Source organism: Pinus tabuliformis, chromosome 1_2, assembly GCF_031772625.1.
Source record: "Pinus tabuliformis cultivar Carrire ecotype Pingquan chromosome 1_2, CPIR1, whole genome shotgun sequence".
Lineage (NCBI taxonomy): Eukaryota > Viridiplantae > Streptophyta > Pinopsida > Pinales > Pinaceae > Pinus > Pinus tabuliformis.
Window position 1 is genome coordinate 1,248,489,152 of NC_142298.1, and position 22,779 is coordinate 1,248,511,930.

Consider the following 22,779-nt stretch of genomic DNA (forward strand, 5'->3'; position numbering starts at 1 on the left):
ATTAGAGTGTGTGTCGATTATAGGGATGTAAACCAAGCTTGTCCGAAGGACAACTACCCTACACCCTTCATCGACCAGATAATTGATGAATGCGCCAGATGTGAAATCTTTTCATTTATGGATGGATTTTCCGGGTATAATCAAATAAATATCCGCCCACAGGACCAGTCAAAGACTGCATTTATTTGTCCGTGGGGCACATTCGCTTATCAAAAATTACCCTTTGGTTTAAAGAACGCAGGGGCGACGTTTCAGAGGGCAATGAATTATGCCTTCCATGACATCAAGAACATTGTTCAACCCTATCTCGACGATATTCCGGCTCATTCGCGAAAGCGGACTGATCATCCGCAGCATTTAAGAGCGATATTTCTACGTTTCCGACACTACAAGATAAGACTCAATCCACACAAATGTGTGTTTTGCGTCGGTTCTGGTCGTTTACTTGGCTTTGTAGTCTCTAAGGACAGGATTCGTCTCGACCCCTGGAAGGTTCAGGCAATCATTAATTTGCCTCCACCTTCAAATTTGCTTCAGATTTAGAAACTCCAAGGGAAAGCAAACTTTCTGAGGAGGTTCATTCCAAATTACGCAGAACTTGCTAAGGGTTATACTCGTCTTTTGAAAAAGGATGTACCTTTTTTCTGGGACCAGGTGGCGCAAGCTTCCTTTGATGCTCTGAAAGATTGTCTAGCAAAAGCATCATTAATGTACGCCCCGGACTATCAAAGAGATTTTAACCTGTATCTGGCTGCAACGGATACGACCATTGCGATGGTTTTAGTTCAAGAGGTCGATGGAATGGAACATCCTATTTATTGTTTAAGTAAAAACTTAAATGATACAGAAATTAAATATTCTTATGTTGAAAAACTAGTGCTTGCAGCTGTTCAAGCGATTCAAAGGTTTCGACATTATGTCCTCTTTCGGAAAACTACCATCTTGTCAGATTGCAACCCCATGACTTATATACTGTCGCGACAGTTGCTGGGGGGAAATATTCAAAATGGATAGCGATCCTTCAAGAGTTTGATCTGGAATTTGTGAAATAATCAAAGAAAGCTCTAGTTTTCGCAGAATTGTTATGCGATCTCCCATCATCGTCCAACGATGAAACATCGGAAGAGTCAATTGTGGACGAAAGTTTGTTTCTGATATCTGTAAGCGATGAGTGGTATGGAGATATCGTAGTTTATCTCCAAACCCAAAATTTCAGGCCTAACACCTCTCGCTCCTGTTAGCTACCTATACCAATAGGTTTCATATTTCATGATTGGCTATGAAAAGGTCCAAATATGCTCTACTTTGATGATTCAAAGATCACATATTTCCAAGAGAATCCAATCTGTGCTTATAGCTTGGTAAGGACTCAAATTTTGATGGATGGTCCAACAGTCTAATCTAGACCATGTCATGTTTTAAATTTTCAGTTGTAGAATAGAGAAAGGAGTCTGTCCAAACTGTTTAATCTTGGCAGACAAGTAGTTTAGGTAGAGAAAAAAGGCTCCCAACAGCTTAATTTGGGACCTTGGAAGAAATAAGGGTAGAAGTAGATAAAAAAAAAAAAAAAGCCAAAGAAAAGAAAAGGCAAGTAAGGGTCTGCAAGTCCAAGTGCACCCTCCAAGAAGAAATAAAAAATGCTAGGCAAATAGATGGGTAGGCAGTTGGGGTTGCAGAAAGGTCATTCCTTATAAGTTGCATGTGTGCTAACTCTGTTCACCAAAGCAAAATAAATAAATTGAGAAGGTGTCATTCTTCATCAAGTTGCAGCAAGCAAGAAGCATGTCTAACCTCCCTTCTTCCCCTTTTCCATTTTATTACTAACACTCCCTCATCAGCTGAGATTCATGGAAGAGATTATGGTTTCATGGTGGTTCTTAATCTTTTAGAAGCCACATTTCTTGTCTAAAAATTCTTTTCATTTTGATCTACTCCCTAAACTAAGTAAGTTTCAAATAAACTTAGTGATTTTCCCCCTTATTCACATTCTCCCCCATATTAACTCTAACACTACTATGTAAATCCCCTATATTACCTTTCCCCTACTAGTACTAACACCATGGTGTATAAACCCCAAATTTTGTATAAATATCCCTCCCCTTGGCATTATAGCCATATGTTCTCTAAAAAGGAATCAAAATGACATCTGGTCACTTTGATGAACCTATACCTCATCTCTCTCCCTTGTTTCAAGTCATTCCACTCATTAAACCGTCATTTGCAAAGAAAAACCCTATAAAAACCCCTTCCTACCCATAACCCCTTTGAAATTATGAAAAAACCCAAAAAACCCACTTTTTGCCGCTTAACCAAAGTTGGCGCATATATTTGATTTTTTGAAATATATTGAAAAACATTGAAAAAACCATATCTGAATCTTTCCCGCTGAGCACGTGTCCCAAAAGAAATATTTGTTTATTCCTCCACCCGCGTCCGTATCCACCGATCACATCGCCCTTCCGTCAACTGTCGGATTGGACCCAAGTGATCCGACGGTCCTCATTGATATTGGAGCGGCCCCCACGCCTGACAGTTAGCGCCCGAGAAAATGACGAAGGGTTACGTCAGTCCTCAGCCACGCGTCACCCGTTCAAGGCTCTCGGAGCGGCCTCTGACAAAACCGGGGCCGTATCGTAAGCGCTTTGAGAAACCGTAACCGCTATGGTACTTACCGCCCGGTTTGCTGGTCCCACGTCAACGCCACGTCAGAACCACGCCGCCATCGCATCAGTACTTTTGTCCGCCTCTGTGCCAACGTATCTGCCACCGCATCATCCCCGTGGACCAATAGCAGCTCGCCACCTCACCCGATGATGTCATGCTGACGTCATCCGAGCTTGACCCCACCCTATGACGTCATGCTGACGTCATCCCAGAAAAGGTGCCAAATTGCCAAAAGGTCCATATTTTGGCCAAAAATCACGTTTTGCATACATTTTGCTCATTCGATATTGTTTCCGCTGCATGGTCTTTTACGTCCAAAACTGCACCACCCCACTGGAATCGACCTGGAGACCTCCAGAGCACCAATTCTGCCCACATTTACGACCACTGCTCGCTGTTTACCAGGTATTTCTCATCATTTATCCTCGATACGCCTAAATTGTCTGTAAATTACTCAGAAGGCTCAAAGGACACTAAAACTCATCATTTTACTGGCAAATTCCCTCTGCAAAGCCTCTATTTCCAACTGCAAGCTCGAAAACCACCAGCTGAGCCTTGATTTCCCGAGTTCTTATCAAAAACTGTAAACTGCTCGCGCAATCGTGAGACAGTTGGACAATCCATTAAAAACCTGCCACAAAAGACAGAGTGAGACAAGACATTGGTCTTATTCGTAATTCAAACAATACTTCAATTACTGTGTGCCCACTTCACCCTCTGGTCCCTGAAATTCACACCTTCTTTGTAAGGAATCACCTCTGTGTTGTGCTGTTTACTTCAACCAGTTCACCTGCAAGTCAGAAGCTTAATAGACCATGGAAACTCCAATTTCACTGAACATCAAGCCTCTCAATGCCCCTCATAGGGAGTTAGAATGGAAAGCTCTGGGAGATATGGATTATAAAATGTTGGATTGGTTTCCATTAGGCTCTAAATATAATATTCTGATGCTAAATGAGTTGAAAGCCCAGCACCTTAGTGGAGATGATATCCTAGGGATTTGGGACTCAAACTTGCCCATCTACAACCTGCCCCAGGTAAATCCTATGCCTGAATTGATCCACAGATGCCAGGAGTGCTATGATCCATGCCAAAGAGCTGTCCTCAGCCCCACAGGCTCAATTCTGTTCCATATCACCCCAGAGAGCATAAATGAGATGCTGCATTTCCACACTGCAAAACCATTGACCCCCCTCTACATGCAGAACTTGATAAAGAAGGGGAATAAGTTGTCAAATGACCAGATCATCAAAATCAACCAGCTATTTATACAACCAGGCTCTGAAGCCATAAGAACTCCTCCTATTGGATATGCATACTTAAATGAATTGGGCAGAATGCTAGTGGATTTGATCAGCTATGTCCTAGGGTTCAGGGGAATGGAGGATGTGGATGATATTATAATGGCAATGCTGTCTATATTCTCTCCTAGAAAGCCTCCAGCTGTACATTATGACTATGCCACATATATTGCAGATAGGATCCATGACCAGCTGATGAATCTGCAAAGGGAAAGACTGTTCAGGTACACTTCCTACATTTACCATCTATTCTTGTTTTATCAACCATGCAGCTTCCTCATTACCCTGAAACAAGTTAATGCCCAGGGGAATCCAAGGTCAGTTGTGTTTTGGACCTCTGTTTTTCATTGCACCTCTGTGTCACCATACACATACTGTGAGTTCATAGACTTATTCATACATCCAGCTATGACATTATTGTATGGTGTTCCTCCTCCAAGGTTAACTGATGACATGAGGAGAATTCTCCATGTAAACAAAACCTACAGCATTGGTAATTGGTACCTTTACCAAGACCACACAGTCATCAGAGTATATGGCTGTGAGTTGAAGCCTTATAGGCTGCCAAGGTATGTCCCCATGAGGCTTTTTGCCCTAGAATACTTCAGGCAATTTGGGAATGCCGACTACCTCCACTTCCAAAGTAAGAACAAGAAGGCACAGTTGAAGGTAAGGAGCCAGCTGGGCCCTTTCCTATATAACAAAAAAGAGGAGGGATGGAAAGAGGCCAATAGTATCCTAGAGGCTATCAAACTGCAAACTAGTTTTGAGTGGATACCCTATGACCCCAATCATTTTGTTTCCCTCAGGAGGATAAGATACAAATTGGGTACCTATTCACATGTGAGGCAGCCTGAGATTGAGCAGTATGCCAATGCATTGAGCTAGGAAGAGGGCACCCTAGAAAAGGAAATCACTAGTGAAGAGCTGCTAGAAAGAGAGGCCAGAAATATTCAAAAGGAAACTGACTTAAAAACTTGTGGACAGGTCCCCCTCTCATACAAAAGACAACTTGGAGCAGCTGCCTCAGCCTCAACAACACATCAGCAAGCTGCCATGAATACTCCATAGACAAGCAGCAAAGGCAAAGAAAAGCAGGTGGAACAGCCATCTCCTATGACTGAAGAGCAAATGGAAACCCTAGTGCAGCAACAAGAAGAGATGGAGCAGCAGGGAGAAGTGCAACAGCAGGGAGAAGTGCAACAACAAGAAGAACAGCAACAACAAAAAGAACAAAGGCAGGAACAGCCTGTCCAGCAAGAGCAAACAGTGGAAGCCCCTAAATCCATTGAACAAACTGTGCCTCCAAGGCAAGAAACTTCAGCTGAGGCATCAATCCTCCAAACTCCACAAAAGGAGGATACAAGAAGGAAAAGGGACAGAGAGACTCCCCTTACAACATCAGCAAGTCATGGGGAGAAAAGACAGAGAATCAATCCCTTCTCAGAGGAAGAAATGCCAATAGGACAGTCCTTTGGTATGGTCCCACCCAGCAGGGAAGCATCAGCAAGCTCCTTTCAACAGGAGCAGGATAGAGCAATGGGAGGAGAAGTGAGTTCCTCAAATCAGAAAAGGGAAGGTGGACCTAGCATTAAGCAGCAATTCATCGATATTAAGAGGAGAAATGAGCCCATCAAGATACAACTGTATAACCATCTTTTGAACATGGCTCCCACCAATCAACAAAGACTCATGTCTACATATGATGTGCAGGAAGGCAAAATGATCATGAGTCATTTTATGCCAACAGCAGTGCAACCCCAATCTGCCTCTGACTACTTGAGGACTAACCTGGAAGTCCTTGCCAAGGATATCCACCCAATGGACAAGATAGAACTGCATAAGCAAACGGGTGAGATGGTCTATGCTTCCTTGGCAGACCAAACATTGGATAACTACAGGCTACAAAATAGCCTTAACAATACAGCCTCTCAGCTAGAGTTGGAGAGAGAATCATCCCAGGCAAAGGACAACAGAATAAGGTCCTTAGAGGACATCATCATAGAGATTGGGCATGATCCCAAAGACATCAAGGGCATACAAGAGATACTAAAATTGAGGGATGCAGACATGGCAGCCTTGAGGAGAAAGATCAAACTCCCAGCCACAATTCACCCTCAAACAGATGATGTTGCCCAGCAAAGACATGATCAAGAGGCCACAACCTTGTTGATATCTCTGTACAAGCAGCTAATCCAAACTCAGGAAAAGCTGGGAGAATCAGAGGCTGCAAAAACAACACTACAGGTAGCCTTGAAACAAAGAGAAGAAGGGCAAACCTCCAAGCCTCCTCCTGAAGTGATCAACCTTGAGGAAGCTGCTCCAACTACTGCCCCTCCTCCTCAGCAAACAGAACCTACAACACCAACTACATCAATAGTCGCACCAACAACAGAGCAGACTCATAGTCTGGATATGCAGAAGCTTCAAAATGAAATTCAAGTCCTGGAAGCTCAAATGTTAGAGCTTAATCAAGCCAAAGAATCTTTGGCTAAAGTAAATGAAAGATATGACAAGAGCAAACAGAATGTGGCCGAGAAGGAAAGAGATATAAGAGCTCTCAAAAAGAGAATAGCTGAGCTTGAGAAAGAGCTCACACTAGACAAGGTGACAGCAGAGCTCAAAATAGTCCTTTGGGCCAACATTGGTCAGTCCATTATTGATCAGTGGCAGTTCATTGAGACCATAAATGAGCAGTCAGTGCTCATTACAAAGGCAAATAGGGAAATACACAGAGCAAGAGCAAGCCTTGGTAACATGCCTGATGCTGCCAGTAGAATGATTAACATATTGAATAACAGGACAAGCTCTCAACTGGCCACCATGGGAATTGCTCACAGGACTGAGACAGTCTCAATGGTTAAAAGGGTCCTGACATTAAGAAACCTGGTTGGAACATTAGAAAGGAGAACTCAAGATATGCAGACCGAAATCAACAAGTTCATGGACAGGTTTCAAGTATTGCAAAACAGAGGCCTCCCCAGTCTACTAAGCAGTGTGGGAAGACTGCTTAACCATGAAAACTATGCTAAAAGGGTCAATGCCTTTGCTGCAAGTCAAATTGCAGGACAACCCAGCACTTCAGCAGAATCAGGGCCAGCATCAGGGCAAACTCTATATAATAGGGTGGAAAACCTATTTTTTTATCATGAACGAGATCAATCATCTGTTCGATGTGCCCCCAAATTTTTACAAATATACAGAAGCAGATGAAACCATAGAGGCAATTGTCAAGCACCAATTGCCCACATAGGAAGTCTGGAATAAATTGACACAGATAATATTATCAAGCCAGAACCTGTAATTTATGTGTTCTCCGATTTATAAGTGATCATACACAGGGAAAATTTTGGTAGATAAGCATGCAGAGGAAAGATGAAAGGCTGAGCCAACTCAACAGGGCTATTCGGTCACCACAGCAGCAAGTACAGTCACAGGTGGCAGAGCCAAGAAAATACAGCGTAGCAAACGTAAAGACACATTTTTCAGCATTAAAGAAAAGCGGTTCAACCGACTCACTGACCTCCAAAGGTCAAAATATCCTCTGACAGACTTAAAGAGCAGTTATGCTGCATTCAAAGCTGTAATAACTTCTTTTTTACTTTTATGTACGAAGTAATGAAGATATTTTCTCTCAGATGACTCAATGCCTGAGATATTTTGTATAAACATTTCTATAAATTCCCCTTCGCATGAGTTTGCAAGGGTGGTTGTTGATTTCATTTCTATACTTCTGTTGTTGTATAACTCTCAGAGAAATAATACAAAAGGTGGATGGAATTTCCAAAGCTCTGTGTTCCTTGATGCACTGTGGTGGCTGGCTGATTGTTACAGGATTCCTGCATGTTTCATAGCACAATAAGTTTTCTTTCAACCTCTGTGTTATATGTTTTCTAGTTTTTTCATGTTCTTTCATGTTTCTGATGTCTTACACTTAATGGCAAAGTAAAAGAATAGTTCCAGGATTTAATCACACATTACCCTGAACTCAATCTAAGCTGTTATAAATGTTTTCTTCCAGATAGAGTAAATAAGGTGTAATTCTTAATTGCTACACTTTCAAGCTATATCTCTCACTGTGATAAATATTCTCAGGAATTCAAGTTTGCTCCTGAGGCATCTATCTCTTCCCCACACCCCGACTTTAGTGAAAATTTCTTAAATGCTTTTCGCTGGTTGTTCACATGTCACCATCATAATCTAACTTTGTTATATGAAATATCTAATTGGCCCTGTAATCTCAGTAAATCACCCCAAGGTTTCTAAAACATTTGTAGCCACAGACTCCATTTCCCAATGAAATAAACTCATCTGCAGATTGCACACTTCAAGTACAGAAAGATATCCCTCAACCAAAACATAAAACTAAACACCCTCATTTTATAACTAGCCTAAAACCTCCACAAAACAGAGACAAATCATAAAGAGAGAGCCCTCTCTGATTACAGTGTGGCTAGGCACTGTAATCCAAAGATTGGTTAGTGGTTACCCCGGCCGTATTCCCTTGGGAGTCATAGGGAACAACCTGGGTGTTAACAACTCCGAACAAAAACGTATACGATACCAAGCAAAAGACTACATGATCGTCGGTGATACACTTTACCGTCGTGGTGTCGATACAGTTCTGAGAAGGTGCCTTACCCATGAGGAGGCCGAAAAAGCCCTGAATGAATGTCATTCAGGCGCGTGTGGGGGGCATCAGTCTGGATATGCAATAGCACGAAAAAATCTTACGAGCAGGATACTTCTGGCCAACCATGTTCAAAGATTGCATAACCGCAGTCAGAAGTTGCCATGCTTGTCAAATTTTTGATAACAAAACCAGACGACCACTCGCACCTTTACAGCCGATAGTTGTTTTTGGGCCCTTCGCCAAGTGGGGCATCGATTTCATGCAATGTAACCCCACCTCGACCGGGGGGCATGGGTATATTATAGTCGCTGTTGACTATTTTACCAAATGGGCCGAGGCGATGCCTACATTGGATAACACTGGTGAAACAGCTGCCCTTTTCTTTTTCAATCATGTAGTCGCCAGGTTTGGCGTACCACAGGCTATAGTTACAGATCATGGGTCGCATTTTCGCAATCACATGATGGTTGAATTAGCTGCCAAGCTAGGGCTATCTCACGACAGCTCTACCCCATATTATCCGCAAGCCAACGGACAAGTTGAGGCAATCAACAAGGTCCTAAAGTGTACGTTGCAAAGGATGATCGATGTTCATAAAAGAAGGTGGCACCTAATCCTGTACTCAGCCTTGTGGGCTTACCGAACATCGGTAAAGAACGCAACCGGGTTCACACCTTTTCAACTGGTGTATGGCCTGGAAGCAGTCTTACCAATCCAGTGCGAAATTTCGTTGCTTAAACTCGCAATTGATCTCCTCCCTGGAACTTTAGAATAAGAGGCTCATTTCTTGGAATTAATCCAGTTGGATGAAACCCGTCGTGATGCCGCTTTGGCTAACGAAGCCCATAAGAAACGAGTCAAGGCTCAGTTCGACAAAAGTGTCAAACCCCGTGTCTTCTCAGAAGGTGATTTGGTCTTGCTTTATGACCAAGAATCTGATAAATTGGGAGCAGGTAAATTCAAGTCCTTATGGATGGGCCCCTATATTGTGAAAAGGGTATTAGCAAAAGGAGCCTACGAGTTAATGGATTATGACGGAATTCCACTGGCGCAGCCCCGCAACGGGTTGTACCTCAAGCGTTACTATGCTTAAATAGTAACCTGCATGCTTTTGTTGTATTTTGTTTTCGCTAAAGTATTTGTTCTAGTCGAGTGATCCACCTTTTCCATTTGTTGCAGATGTCGAACCTTCTTGAGACATGTGTTGGATATGCCGACGGAGCGAGTCGTAGTTCGCGGAACCTATCCTCCGCAGCCTGGGCCATTTTTGATCCAAACGGCGAGCTAGTAAGTTTCAGAGGTGTGTGTATTGGGAAATCAACGAATAACATCACTGAGTATAGCGCGTTGATAGAACTACTCTCTGATGCCATCACACGTGGCATATGCCGACTAATTGTCAGGCTAGACTCACAGCTCGTAATACTACAACTCAATGGTATATATTCTGTTCGCAATCCAGCTATTTATCGCATGTTCCTAAGGGTTAAGATCTTGGAAAGACGATTTGATTCAATTCAATATCAACATATTTCGAGAAACTTAAACACATTAACTGACTCATTAGCAAACTATGTGTTAGATAGACATTTGCAACATTTATAAAAAGGACACATCATCAAAGATTGTATATATGGATCATATAACTCAAACAGAATAAAACTCGAAAATCAAAATTTGACCATATATTCGAGCAGTTTTACCGTGGAATTTATGCTCGTTAAAAAATAGAAAAGCGAGATCCGAGCAGTTTTAGTACATAGTTCATGCTCGTTAAAAAATAAACATAAGAATGAGCATTTAAGCTCATTAAAAAATGAACATACCCCGGCAAATAACTACTGTGATCGTAAATTTATTAGCCATAAAAGCCTTGGTCGTGTTTGCACCTGCCACCTCCATTCCATTTGGCCGATCGTTCGCCCCCATATGATTGTTTACCCATTTTGAGGAACAACTGCGAAGAGTGATTTCACCTAGCCATCCTTGTGACACTGCCATGATTGGAAAATTCCAACCTGTACCTGGAATCTGCTGTTATCCCTGTATATCACTCGTTCCTCAAAAGACGAGTCTTCTTTGAGCTCTTTTCATCTGACTCGTAAAATATGAAAAGTTTGCCTAGTTTTGGCCTTCCAGCTCGTTAAAGTGACCGGAAGAGCTATCCCTCCTCTAGATTTTAATCTTTTTGGACCTGAGGGATTATTGCACAAAAAGGTCGAGCGCTTGTTTTATTCGGCTCGTTAAAGTTATCGAAAACTCATCCCTTCTGTATTGTTTTATACTTTTTCGGACTTAAGGGATTAGATGACGAAAAAGGAATTTTGGAGTTAACTTTCTGTACCTTTTCAGACTCTCTAAAAATGAAAAGGACCGAGTTTTCCTTGTCATTAGACTCGTTAAAATGATTAAATAGCGACAAACTTGTCTTTAGACGAGAACGAGTTTCCCTATCGCTAAGCTCGTTAAAACATAGCGATAGGCTTGCCCAAAGGGCAGGTTATAGAACAAGCATATGTTATCCTCCTCAAGCTTGACAAAAATAAAGAGGTACTGGTCAGAAATGACTGGGGAAAAATTGGGAGAACCTCAAAGCTTTAATGGTAGCAAGTCGCTCTTGAGCATGACACTTTTCCTCTGTATCACATCGGGTTGGGTTGTTTCATTCACCGGTCTCATCACCATGGTCTTCGCCAAACCATCCACATTTGGGGTAATGCTACCGATCCATCCCATCAGTGTCATTATATGTTCAAGAGATGTTGTTCAGAAAGAGTCAACCGTGTCCCTTCCACTGCCATACATTATCCTTCATCCACCCATGATCGCCACCCTGAATCATATTTCACAGATTGTTTTCACCTCCACTAAAATCATTAGCTCCATTCCGTGTCACTGATGTGGGATTCATTAAGGCCCTCCTTTGACGAATCGCTTCTTGTCGACTTCAGCTCATTATCCAAGAAGTAGATCTAGGAACACCCCCCTCAGTACTTTGAAGCTTGCATGCCTCAATGGCAAGTTTCTCACTTCCGACGACAGGTATACATCGATGACCTTCGACCAGAAGATTTTGCGTGGTGTTCGACGCCAAGTCCCTTATTCACACCACGTGAATTGTACTGCAGTACCTTGAGGGTCATTATCATTATCGGTGATTCCTCTCGCGCTTGTTAACGGTTTACATTATTGACCAGTAATCAAGCGATGTCTTTCCATGTTCGACTTCAGCGCAATTCTCACATGGATCGACTTGTACTTAGAGTGAAGATCGAACGAGTTTGAAGACCCCGGATCTAGTTTCATCCATCCGGGCTGCGATATATATTCAGGAAATATAAAGACATTTGACATGTACATCATTGCAGCAGATGATCATCCTACTCAAAGGATGATAATTTCAGCAGAGAATTATCAGTCTACCATGAGACGATCGTCTGTTATATGTACCAAAATGAATTTATAAGGCTGAGCATGGGAATGTCTGCCTCAGCTAGATCATGAAAGCAGAATGAAAAATAATGTATTGTATTGTATTTTATTACAGGTCACCTCTCAGCGATTGAATGAACTTCGGATCCTCTTGATAAAGCATTTCACCCGATAAACGACCTCATACTTTAGGGGGCAACTGTTATAGACATTTTTATGCCTTACAGCATGAAGCATGAAATGTCGATAATCTAAGGGATCCAAAGTCCCTAAACATGTTGTTCCTACCCCTAGAGGAACAAGGTCAGCAAACCACAACTCTAAATATCAGTTCTCCACCTGAAAACACTCAAAAACAAGCTAATTCTGGATCATCTCAACTGCTCCATTGAGCATCTGCGCTGAATGTCAACTGCTCCACTGTGTACCTACGTTGAATGTCAACTGCAAAGAAGGCTACCTGCGCTGGGCGAGTTTGGCCAAGTGGCACAGTCATTCATCAAGGTGTCAATGCCAAGGAAGCTTCCAAAATGACACTTGGATCAAGGAATTCGACTGGTGATGAGTAAGAGGGTCTAGATCTCCAAGTGGAAGCAAGAACCTCCAAGTGGACTCAAGAACTGAAGAATAACTAAAGTGGGAGAGGACACTAGTCAGCTTCATGCCAGCTACAATCTGACTCATCCTTTCTCCAAAACTCCTATATATAGAGCTCTCTCATGAGGTCTAAGGAGGCTGGAATCTTGTGAAAGTAAGTGTTGTTGGTTTGAGTATAGAATTATTGGGTGATTTGCTTGAAGGAGGTGAAGAGGAGATTTCTTTCTGCTGGGAGGTGATGCTGGATTGGGCCTTTTATGGTTGTATTACTTCCTGAACTTTACTTCTTCCATTAATAAAGCATTTGAGGTTCTTCTATATGTATGTGTCTCAATGGTGTGTTGTTATACTTGTGTATTTGATTTATTCTAATCCTTGAATCAATTATGAATGTATGCTTCTTGTAGTTTCCCTCTCTTGTCATTTTGCAGGATCTTGGTGTAGCTGGGCCAGTTAAAGAGCAAGGAGCTCGGAGCAAGCAGCAAAGAGAGAAGATTGGATCAATCATTAGCGGAAGACATCCGTTAGTGGATCTCTTTCTCCCCTCTCTTACATCTCATAAAGAAGTAATCCTAAATAGCTTTGCTTTGATTGTTGCTGAGGTACTATCACCCTTAGAGTGGGATAGGGTCATTCCATATTGGATACTTTTCCCAACAACAACTTCGGTCTTATTGCATCTTTTGTACTATATAATGTCATGTGGATAACCATCACACATATTTAATGTCATAATTTATGGATATCCTTGCAAAATTCATCTATGAATTTTAGATGTGTAGTGATTTTTTATCCCATCTATTACTTCCCACCACAACTTTAACAATTCTTTCAATGGATAGGAATAACATGTAAATAAACATATTTATGAGGTTATTTACCACCTTAATTTATGCTTTTGTAGGAACTTAATAGTAAATATATAGACTTACTAGTGGTTACTACCGACCAAAATATATGAATGTTTTGCCAAACCAAGACTAAAATTCTGTTTTATATTAACTATTATTAATTTAATTTAACACTGATAATTATAAGTTATATGTTTTAATAAAATTTTCTCAAAACACACCCATTATTTTACATTCTTACCTTACAACTCTAAGGTTTCTACACATAATGAACTATAAAATGACTTTAAAAAACCTAGAATAGCATTATACTTGTAACGCAAACTATTAACACTAAACAAGTTTACATAAACACCTATCTAACTTGAGTAAAACTACTGATTGATTTGCATTAACACAATATATTTCTTAGCCGACCAACGAAATGTCTGCAGAAGGTGGATTGGAAAGCATCCGACTATATTTTCGAGGGGAAGCTTTTCAGAGATTCATATGCGGAAGACAGATCCGATTGCATGCTAATTACGTAAATGAAAGAGTTGAATAGACGGGTGTTCAATGAATTTACAAAATATAGAATCCTTTTATTGCCAAGAAAGTTTAAACTGTCCATCGAATTCCCAAGGCCGTTAAATTTTTAATTAATCTTTATAATAATACTTAGAATAAGTTTAATATATTTGCGCGAATAATTCAAACTTTGCTTATCCATAATTTTGAATTAAATTAGTTATAGAAAAAATGAATGTCTATACTAATTTCTATGAATATAAGTTTTTTATGATATCATCGTGACAGGTAGACATAAAGGGAAAAATGATGCATTCGTTAGAGAGGCAAATCCAATATCATTAAAATTTACAAATACAATTCAAAAAGCAATAAAATATTTCATAGAACATAGATTATTGTATAAAGATCTAGAGCTGGGCAGCCATAGTCCCTGCTGGTAAACATTAGATAGTCCCTGCTGGTAAATATTAGATGAAATGTTAAAAGAACAATTGTTTGATAAAAATAATTCTAAAAATGCAGTCACAATCAGCACCAACAAAGATGGTGCGGAATCAATATAGACTTGAGCGTACTTATTCATAAAGGATTGAAGCATAATATTCTGGTAAAGAAAATGCAAATATGTGTATTACTTCTGCAGGTGTTATAACTTTTTAGAGTGATTATTACCAAAACAATTCAAAATTCATAACTTTTAAGAGGGATTATTACCAAAACAATTCAAACTTCATATGTTAATAATAACAATGGCTGAAAGAAGATTTTCATGGTCTTTTCGACAGATGTTTAAAACACCTCAGTATCATTATATATGCCTTTTTTCTCAACCTCTCTGCTTTACCCATCTTAGATATTCTCTTCTGCAACTCCATACTTGATGATCTGCTATCCCTGGCATTAGCCTAGTCGCTTGTCTTTTGTTGGACCTTTGACTACATACCGAAAATAGAATTAGCTTCACCTGCCTACAAAGGTTACTGCGTAAATCTTCGGCTAGTGAAGAGAAACTGTGACCATTAAATATTATAAAGAGCACTTAGTAACAGAGACAACACTCGAAAATAAACATATATGGAATATATATGTATTTTGAAATTTTGGTTGAAAATATTAAAATGATAAATTTGAATAAAATATTTATAAACAATGTTAAAAATTTTGAAAATTTATATTTTCACCAGAAACAAATATATTTCAAACAATTATCTCATTAAAATCGTTGAATTTGTAAAGAAAAAAACAATTAAAAACATTACCGATATGAAATTCAAAATCATATCATTAAATTAGCAAGAAAACAAAGACCAATACACTTCATTGAATTGTAAAAAAATGAAAACAATTAAGAACCTAAATTCAATATTATGGAATGAAATTGTAGACCTTTCGCTGGGCTGCTAAATAGAGCTGTCATTGTGGACCATCTATCTTGGAGGCCATGAGGAGTTCATGCATCTACACAAATTAAAACCACCTACACAAATTAAAACCACCGCCAAGTGGTATGAGCCGCAATGTGAAACAAGAGTTCCCATATAATATGTTGATGGAACCTGAAAATGGCCTCAGCGATTTATTGAATTAGGTGGCCATGGATAAGTGTGAAAAGCTTGAAAAGATTGGGGAAGACACATAGGGTAAGGTGTACAAGGCAACAGACAAGATCACCAATGGACTAGTTTCCCTTAACAAGAATTACCTTAATTTGCACGAGCGAGGAATTTGCCGAGGTTGCTTTCGGACACTTCATATATTGTTAGGTTGGTGTTTTCTGGTCTTCTCAATCTGGGCTTAACAAGATTAGAATCTTGCCTTTTAATGTTTTATGTGAAGTCTCTTCAGAGCATTCGAATTTTCACTTTTTAAAAGTTATGTCCATGATATGTTTCATAAGTGAAAGCGAATATAGCTACTTTGTTTAGGTGTCTGCTAATTTTCCTCCATGAAATGGTCTGTGTTTGATCTTTGATTTAAAGGCTATGTTTGTGAAAACTTTTATAATTGTAATTAATTTAATATATTTTTCTCTAAATGTTATATTCATTTGATCATGGCGTCCCTAAGCTAGAATATGGTTTCATCTCTCAACTTTAGTAAACACATGGATTGGAATTTTCATGCTGCTTAATATAGAACATGCGGTCAAGCAAAATTGTGTTGGTTTCTATTTTTACTATTTTGTTCTTATTGCACATTGAGCTAGAATAATTAAAATTTGGAAATAATTTTTGTTTTTGTTTATTTTTACTGTAATTATTTTACCATACATTGAATAATTGCTGAAATTTGAAATTTGAAAATACCTTTCAGTGTGCTGGTCTCTGTGTGTTAGTTTTTGTTTTTTCTCTGTACACTCTTGACCTTGAACACTTTTGAGCGATTTTTAGGATCCACTGTTTCTTCTACAGGAGAGTCGGTAGCTATGAATTCACTGGTTTTACGAGTGTACAATTCTGAAGTATTTGTATATGTATGAACGAAGCAAAAGATTTGAACTGGATGGCCTGTAGATAAGGTCCTCTCACAGGGTGGAGATGGAGAAACTTTGATAAAAAATAGGTTGCAATTAGTTGTTGCCCCATTATTGTTTCCAATCCTGGAGGAGAAAAACTTGGTGGAAAAAAGCTTGCAGAGCATAGTAGGTGAAGAACAATGAAGAGGAGATTGAAGAATTCCAGTCAAGCAAATGGTGTGCAACCTTCTTGAAGCAAAAGAAAAGCTCGTGAGTGGAGAAAGAAAAAACTTGTCATCTTGGCGCTGGACAAGTGTGACAGCCAAACAACAAAACAGTCACACAACAAAACAAGCCGCCAAGTGGTTTGAAGTGACAACAAAACAAATGCCTAAGTATTGGGGGTGATGGAGGATCAACATTATAATGTCGAAGACTAATGCTAGGCTAATGCAAAGATTAGTGGAGTTATAAAAAATACGAATGAATAGATACTTACTTTTGCAGTATAAAGTTTGCATAAACTTTGTATATCATTGCCTCCAGGCAGGTGAAGTCTCCAATAAGAGATGCGATTCAAGACTTCTGTTAAATTTTGCTGAGTTGAAATTGCCCCCACTAATTTGGTTAAATTTTGTTGAAGAAAGCTAGTCAATTCAATTAATATCAATTCAACTACAAGCGATTGCGATAGTCCCTGTATTGCGGCAAGCAGGGACTAATAATATAAATTCAACCACAAGCGATTGCTACAGTCCCTGCATGGCCGCAAGCAGGGACTGATAACTAAGGCCACCACAAATTGTTGGATTCCAAGGCTGATAGAGATATATAAGATATATAATATTGCAGTCGTCGTTGATAAGTATGAAGATCCGGTAATCTCATATTCCGGCAGATTAATTTCCCCTCAGAGTTATATATTGACATATTTATTTTCCAATCTATTACCATTATCAACCCACTGCTGTTCATTGTAACGGCGGGAGATAACGGAAAGTGGCCTTCTGATGTTAGCTTACACCACGTTTCACCTTTTAAAAATTCGTTCAACTTCCACATGCGAACGTCAACACAACCACTTTTCTTAGTTGCACACAATTCAATTAGCACCACTTGGCCATCGTGTTCACATAAATTTCCAGGACGTATCTTTGTGCATCCCTCTGGTTGTGCCATTTCTGTCCAAAGTCCATCAACAATATTGAAGGCTACGATGAGATTGCGATGCTCTACATCCAGATTGAGAGTAGCCCAGTAAAACTTTCCTTTACAGTAAATACCCTTTCTACAAGGCCAAATATGGCCGGCGACCGTCGTGGAAACCCTGGTCCACGCGTTCGATTCTGAATCATAAATACACATCACAATTCTTCTATTGTCGCCCTGAAGTTGCCTGTAGGAATAGCCGAGCAGGAGAGTGCAACGCCTAGTGGAGGTATCGAAACTCATTCCACTGAAAGAGAAAGTAGGTAATGGAAGACGAGGCAGCCGTCTCCAATTCTTGGTACCAGGAATGCCTATCAAAAGATCCTTCTGATCCCCTTTTCTTTGACAGCACAGGATGCCCTTGCAATTATGCACAACGATGTGACTGAGCAAAGGAAGTTTGTAAATGTGGGAACCGCGTCCTTCCATAACCCAAGATTCCACGTCAACTCTCGGATTCCAATGGATCTGAATCAGAAACCCCGGGGTGGAATGCAGCGACCAATTTGGAACATTTACTTGGAGGGCATCACGGGAAGACAACAGAGAATTCCACTGTTTACAGACAGTCCTCATTATGCCAAGAACCCGCATTGGCAGCCTCGCTAAAATCATATGCAACAAATCTTGTGGGAGCCTTTGCCAGATTTCTGCTTCCATTGCTATAATCTCTGAAAATATCTTTTGAATTGTTCACGCTGCAATTATTATTTCGGAGGTATTCCACGGTACTTCTGCTCGGTCCGTTCTGATCCTAGGGTCTCGCTCTCACGTTCACAAGTTATATCATGAGAATTGAGCTATAAAATACAAATAACGAGATATAAAGCATAGCTACCAAGGGCATAGCTACCAAGTTCGCCCGTTCTGTCCAGGAAAAATCGAAAACAGTGGAATTCGATTCGATTCTGCTTCAAATTCCGAAATTCCAATTTGGTATATATATATATTTTAATAATAAAAGATAAATAGTATGTTAAAAATATTATTATTATAATTGATATATTATATTACTGCAGAAAAATTCGAAAATACTGGAATTCGATTCTGTTCGGTTTCAAATTCCGAAATTCCAATTCCTTAAGTTTTGTTTTTTTTTTTTAAATAAAAGATAAATAGTATGTTAAAAATATTATTATTATAATAGATCTATTATATTATATCTCTTCGAAATCTATTATATTAGTGTGGTTTTTTATTTCGGAGATCTGTAGCTTTTTATCAATACACCATATTACATCTGTCGATTCCTCTGCGGCTCTTCATTGCGGAGATGTAAAATATGGCTTTGGGCGAAGATCTAGAATACTAGTTTTCGACATACTACATGCATATTACTGCGGCTCGTAACCAAGTCTTGGCAGCCATTACTAGAATGTAACCAAGTCTTGATATAGACCTGTGGTTCCTCACTTCTCTTCTCATCGATTGGGCCTTAGATCTATCGCTTGTCTCTTTATTGCGGTTTATAGATCTGCGACTCTTCACTTCTCTTCGACAATCCTCTCTGGCTTCTCTTCGGCAATCTTTTATATTCAGCTCGAGAGCATTCTCCAGATGGCTCCCAGCTTCGCAAAAATCGATGTTGGCTTAGTTCCGTCCGCTTTTGGGGGGCAAGCTCCTGCCCATATCGTTAGTGAAGCCCCAGTCCAGGTGGTCCAAGCCTCACTTGATGAGGCTTTGAAGTTCTCTGAGAGTGCCCTAATATGTTGATTCAATGGTTTTTGGCCGCGGCTGACAGCTCTCCACAGTTGGATCTCGGAGGTATGGAAACCTCTAATTCCTAATGCAATTAATATCTACCCCTGTGCTAGGGGTTTCTTTATAGTAGATTTTGAAAACCCTGAAAGCAGACAATGTATACTAGATTCCAGCCCTTGGTTTTGGGAAAAATCAGGCTTATTCATGAGGCCATGGAACCCATTATTCGATCCCTCGACAACGGTCATAATTTCAGTACCAGTTTAGGTGAGATTGCAAAACCTACCCTTGCATCTCTGGAATTTCTCTTTGCTAAAAGCCATTGGAAATGCAATCATAGATCGTGAGTGGATCCGAGAGAAGGTGGACGGTTCCGCAAGGCTTTTTTTGTTTTTGGAAATTCCAAACTGTTCTGTGAGGAACTACACTTTCCGAATACTCCCAAGGTGCCCTTTGATGCTCCCTAATGGTAATGTTCAATTCTTAAAGTAAAAGTGACATTCTCACCATGGTTTTTATGGTTGAATATGGTCAATCATAATGGTTAATTAAGATCTCTATGGTTGAAAATTTCATTGAGACTGGGTATCTATGCAAAGTTGGTAGCTACATTTTGTGGGCCCGTTGAAATCCTAGAGAGGATTGGATCAGTTGCATATAGGATTGAACTTCCAACAACTTCGGTGCAAAATCAAACGAAACAACAGGCACTTAAAAAATGGCGACCTTACCGAATGGGAAGACTCTTCAAGGATGAGGATGTGGAAGCATTGTTTTGTGCTATTTATATTATCCAACCAGATGAGAAATTTCACTGCAGGTGCCCAAAAACATAGAATATGCTAGAACCACCTATGCACGCATTTGTCTGGAAATGTAAAATACATCAAACAAGTAAAGACTATGTGTGGAACCAAAAACTCGATTATGAAAGTGTCATCTTCAGATGTCGATCCTTCTTCGAGATAGGCTACCTAGCCAAAAATTGCCCAAAAGCCTCCTAGAAAAATTATGCTAGAAAAAATCACCACAGATCTAGATGGTGGGAAGGAGCACAAAAGGAACACTACAGTGTCGTCAAAGAAGAATAATCTCAAGAAAACTCTGAATCACAAGAAATCGGGCAAGAAAGAAACAACTCTCAAGACAAGCAGGGGGAAAGCCTCGCCCAAAAACAAAAGAGTGAACTCGACAACCCCTCAAGCAGTTATGAGGGTTCGAATACTGCACAAAATAAATCTTCATTTAATAGCAAAGCAGATCTCCGAGACTAAACTTCTTCTTCGACTATCCTCAAAAGGACGAACACAATAGATCACGAAGCTAAGACACCAATGTCCCAAGAATCAGAAGAGATGAAGGAGATGCAAGATAAAGAAAGTTGGAAGACCGTAGAGAAAAAAAGAAAGCTACAACACCAATCTCGCCAAGAAAGACGAGGACCTAGACAATTAGAAAGTAATTAAGAATATTGTAGGTCCGATAGACCAATTTGGTCTCAGTGGATGTTAATCATCGTCATTATCTTTTTTTTTTTCTAAGTAATGTTGATCTATTAAAGTAAAAAAGTAAAATTACATGGAGGCTCAAACAAAGTTATCTCTGTATGTATCTTAGAATACAAAAAACAAGACTGCCCACCAATTTTTGACCACAAGCGTTGACTTATGTAACGGTCATATTTATCATAAAACGGATTTGATATATCATTCTCTTACAAACCACATTTTTGACGATAGTGTCCACTTGCATAATTGTTTCTCCTGCTTCTGTGAGTGTGGAGTACAACCATAAGCGCGGCCCAATTCACCTTTGTTTCCCACGAGAAAAGGTATCTTACTTATTTAAGATATTCTGTAAGGTGCTTCTTTCGGTGGTGTAAATGTAAAGTTATCTATGTAAGTCTGGGCATTATTTGTGTGGATAGTACTTTGCATTAAAGATAAATTAAAGATAAATATATATGGGTGTAGTTTTATTTTTTATTTTTATTAAATTGTTTTAGAATGTTTATTTATTTTATTTTTAAAAATATATATTTTTATATTTTTATTTATTTTCTATTATAAATAATTTTTTTGGTTGCATTTTGTTGTTATTATTATTAATATTTTTTTATTTTGAAAATATTTTATTAAATAAATTGAAATATTTTTATTTATCATATTTTGCTTATTGCGGTTTATGAGACTTTAAGAAGAAGAAGAATCTAATTTTAATTATTGAGAATCTTATTTCTATGCTAAAAAAGAAGGGAAAGAAGCGCACCAAGGTCACTATAGTTGGGTTGACTTAACAAGTCAATAAGATTAGAAGTGTGACACATGTTAGGGAAATGAGAGCTGATGTGAGTAAACGTCGACCAATCTAAAAGAAAGTGATTTTCATCCTCCATCTTCTTAGTATCACAAAGCTGACAAATTCTATCATCCTCGGGAGTCTTGGGAGTAGACCACTGTCTGGTTTCATTTGGAAACTCATGAGAATTAGTTATAATATTAGGCTCATCTTTTTATTCGAGGCAGTCAAAACAAAAATATAATTCTGGTTCTCAAGGGTGGGGTTGATCACCTCCTTATAATACCTAGGCTTCCTTTTACCCTCAAGCTCCTTATCATCCCATATCTTATCCTTAAATTTGGAGGTGATAGTATCTTTGACACTATCCTTGCTTCCGAAAATGATCTACTCATTTACCCTTCAATGGTTGAGCCAAGACTGCGCATCCTTATGCCACCCATGCTTGAGACAAAGGTGGGGGTTTTGACTAAAGTTAGAAGCAATTTTAAGAAGCCTCTTGGATTTCATGTTGTAAAGCTTCTTCTTATACATAAGATACTTAAACGTAGCCCTACATTCAATAAGGGAGAGGCAAGCTTCAATTACGAGGATACGATAGGGGGTATTTCCCTTGAGCTTTAGATTGTAGGTTATGGTTGCCTTTGAATCATATGAATATTTCTTCACGACTCTCCATATATACTGCAACCCCAAACTTCACAACCGTATAGGACAACAGGGGGTGACGAGGGTCATAAAAAGGAACCTTTTTTTACTCCAAATACAAAGATCCACATCCTTACAATTGTTTTCAAGATCATCATAAGCTTTCTAGCCTCTAATAATCCTTTTCACATTGTTGTAATTCCAGTTGCGCTGATATGGATTGTCAATACCCAAATATTTATAAGAAGAGACATATTCGAAGCGATTGTTATCGTAGATGAAATTTCTATGGGAGATATTTTTGGATTTAATAATCATGATTTTAGTCTTGTCAATATTAACTGTCATACTCATATTGGAGCAATAATCATGAAGACTCTTAAGTTGCTTGTCTAGGTCCTTATGGCTTCTAGCAAGAAGAATGATATCATAGACATAGAGGAGAAGAGTCATGATAATACTAGCAAGCTCAATCCC

At 39.4% G+C, this 22,779-nt stretch overlaps 1 protein-coding gene across 1 annotated transcript in view; it reads right to left on the minus strand.

The window, feature by feature from the left end:
* LOC149210769 (F-box protein At5g49610-like) overlaps positions 1 to 18,315 on the minus strand; it is a 60,210-nt gene extending 41,895 nt beyond the window's left edge. The window contains exon 1 of the mRNA XM_089399085.1: positions 17,398 to 18,315. Within this exon, the coding sequence (XP_089255211.1) occupies positions 17,398 to 18,315 (918 nt within the window). The remainder of the gene's footprint in view (positions 1 to 17,397) is intronic.
* Between the last annotated feature and the right edge of the window lie 4,464 nt (positions 18,316 to 22,779).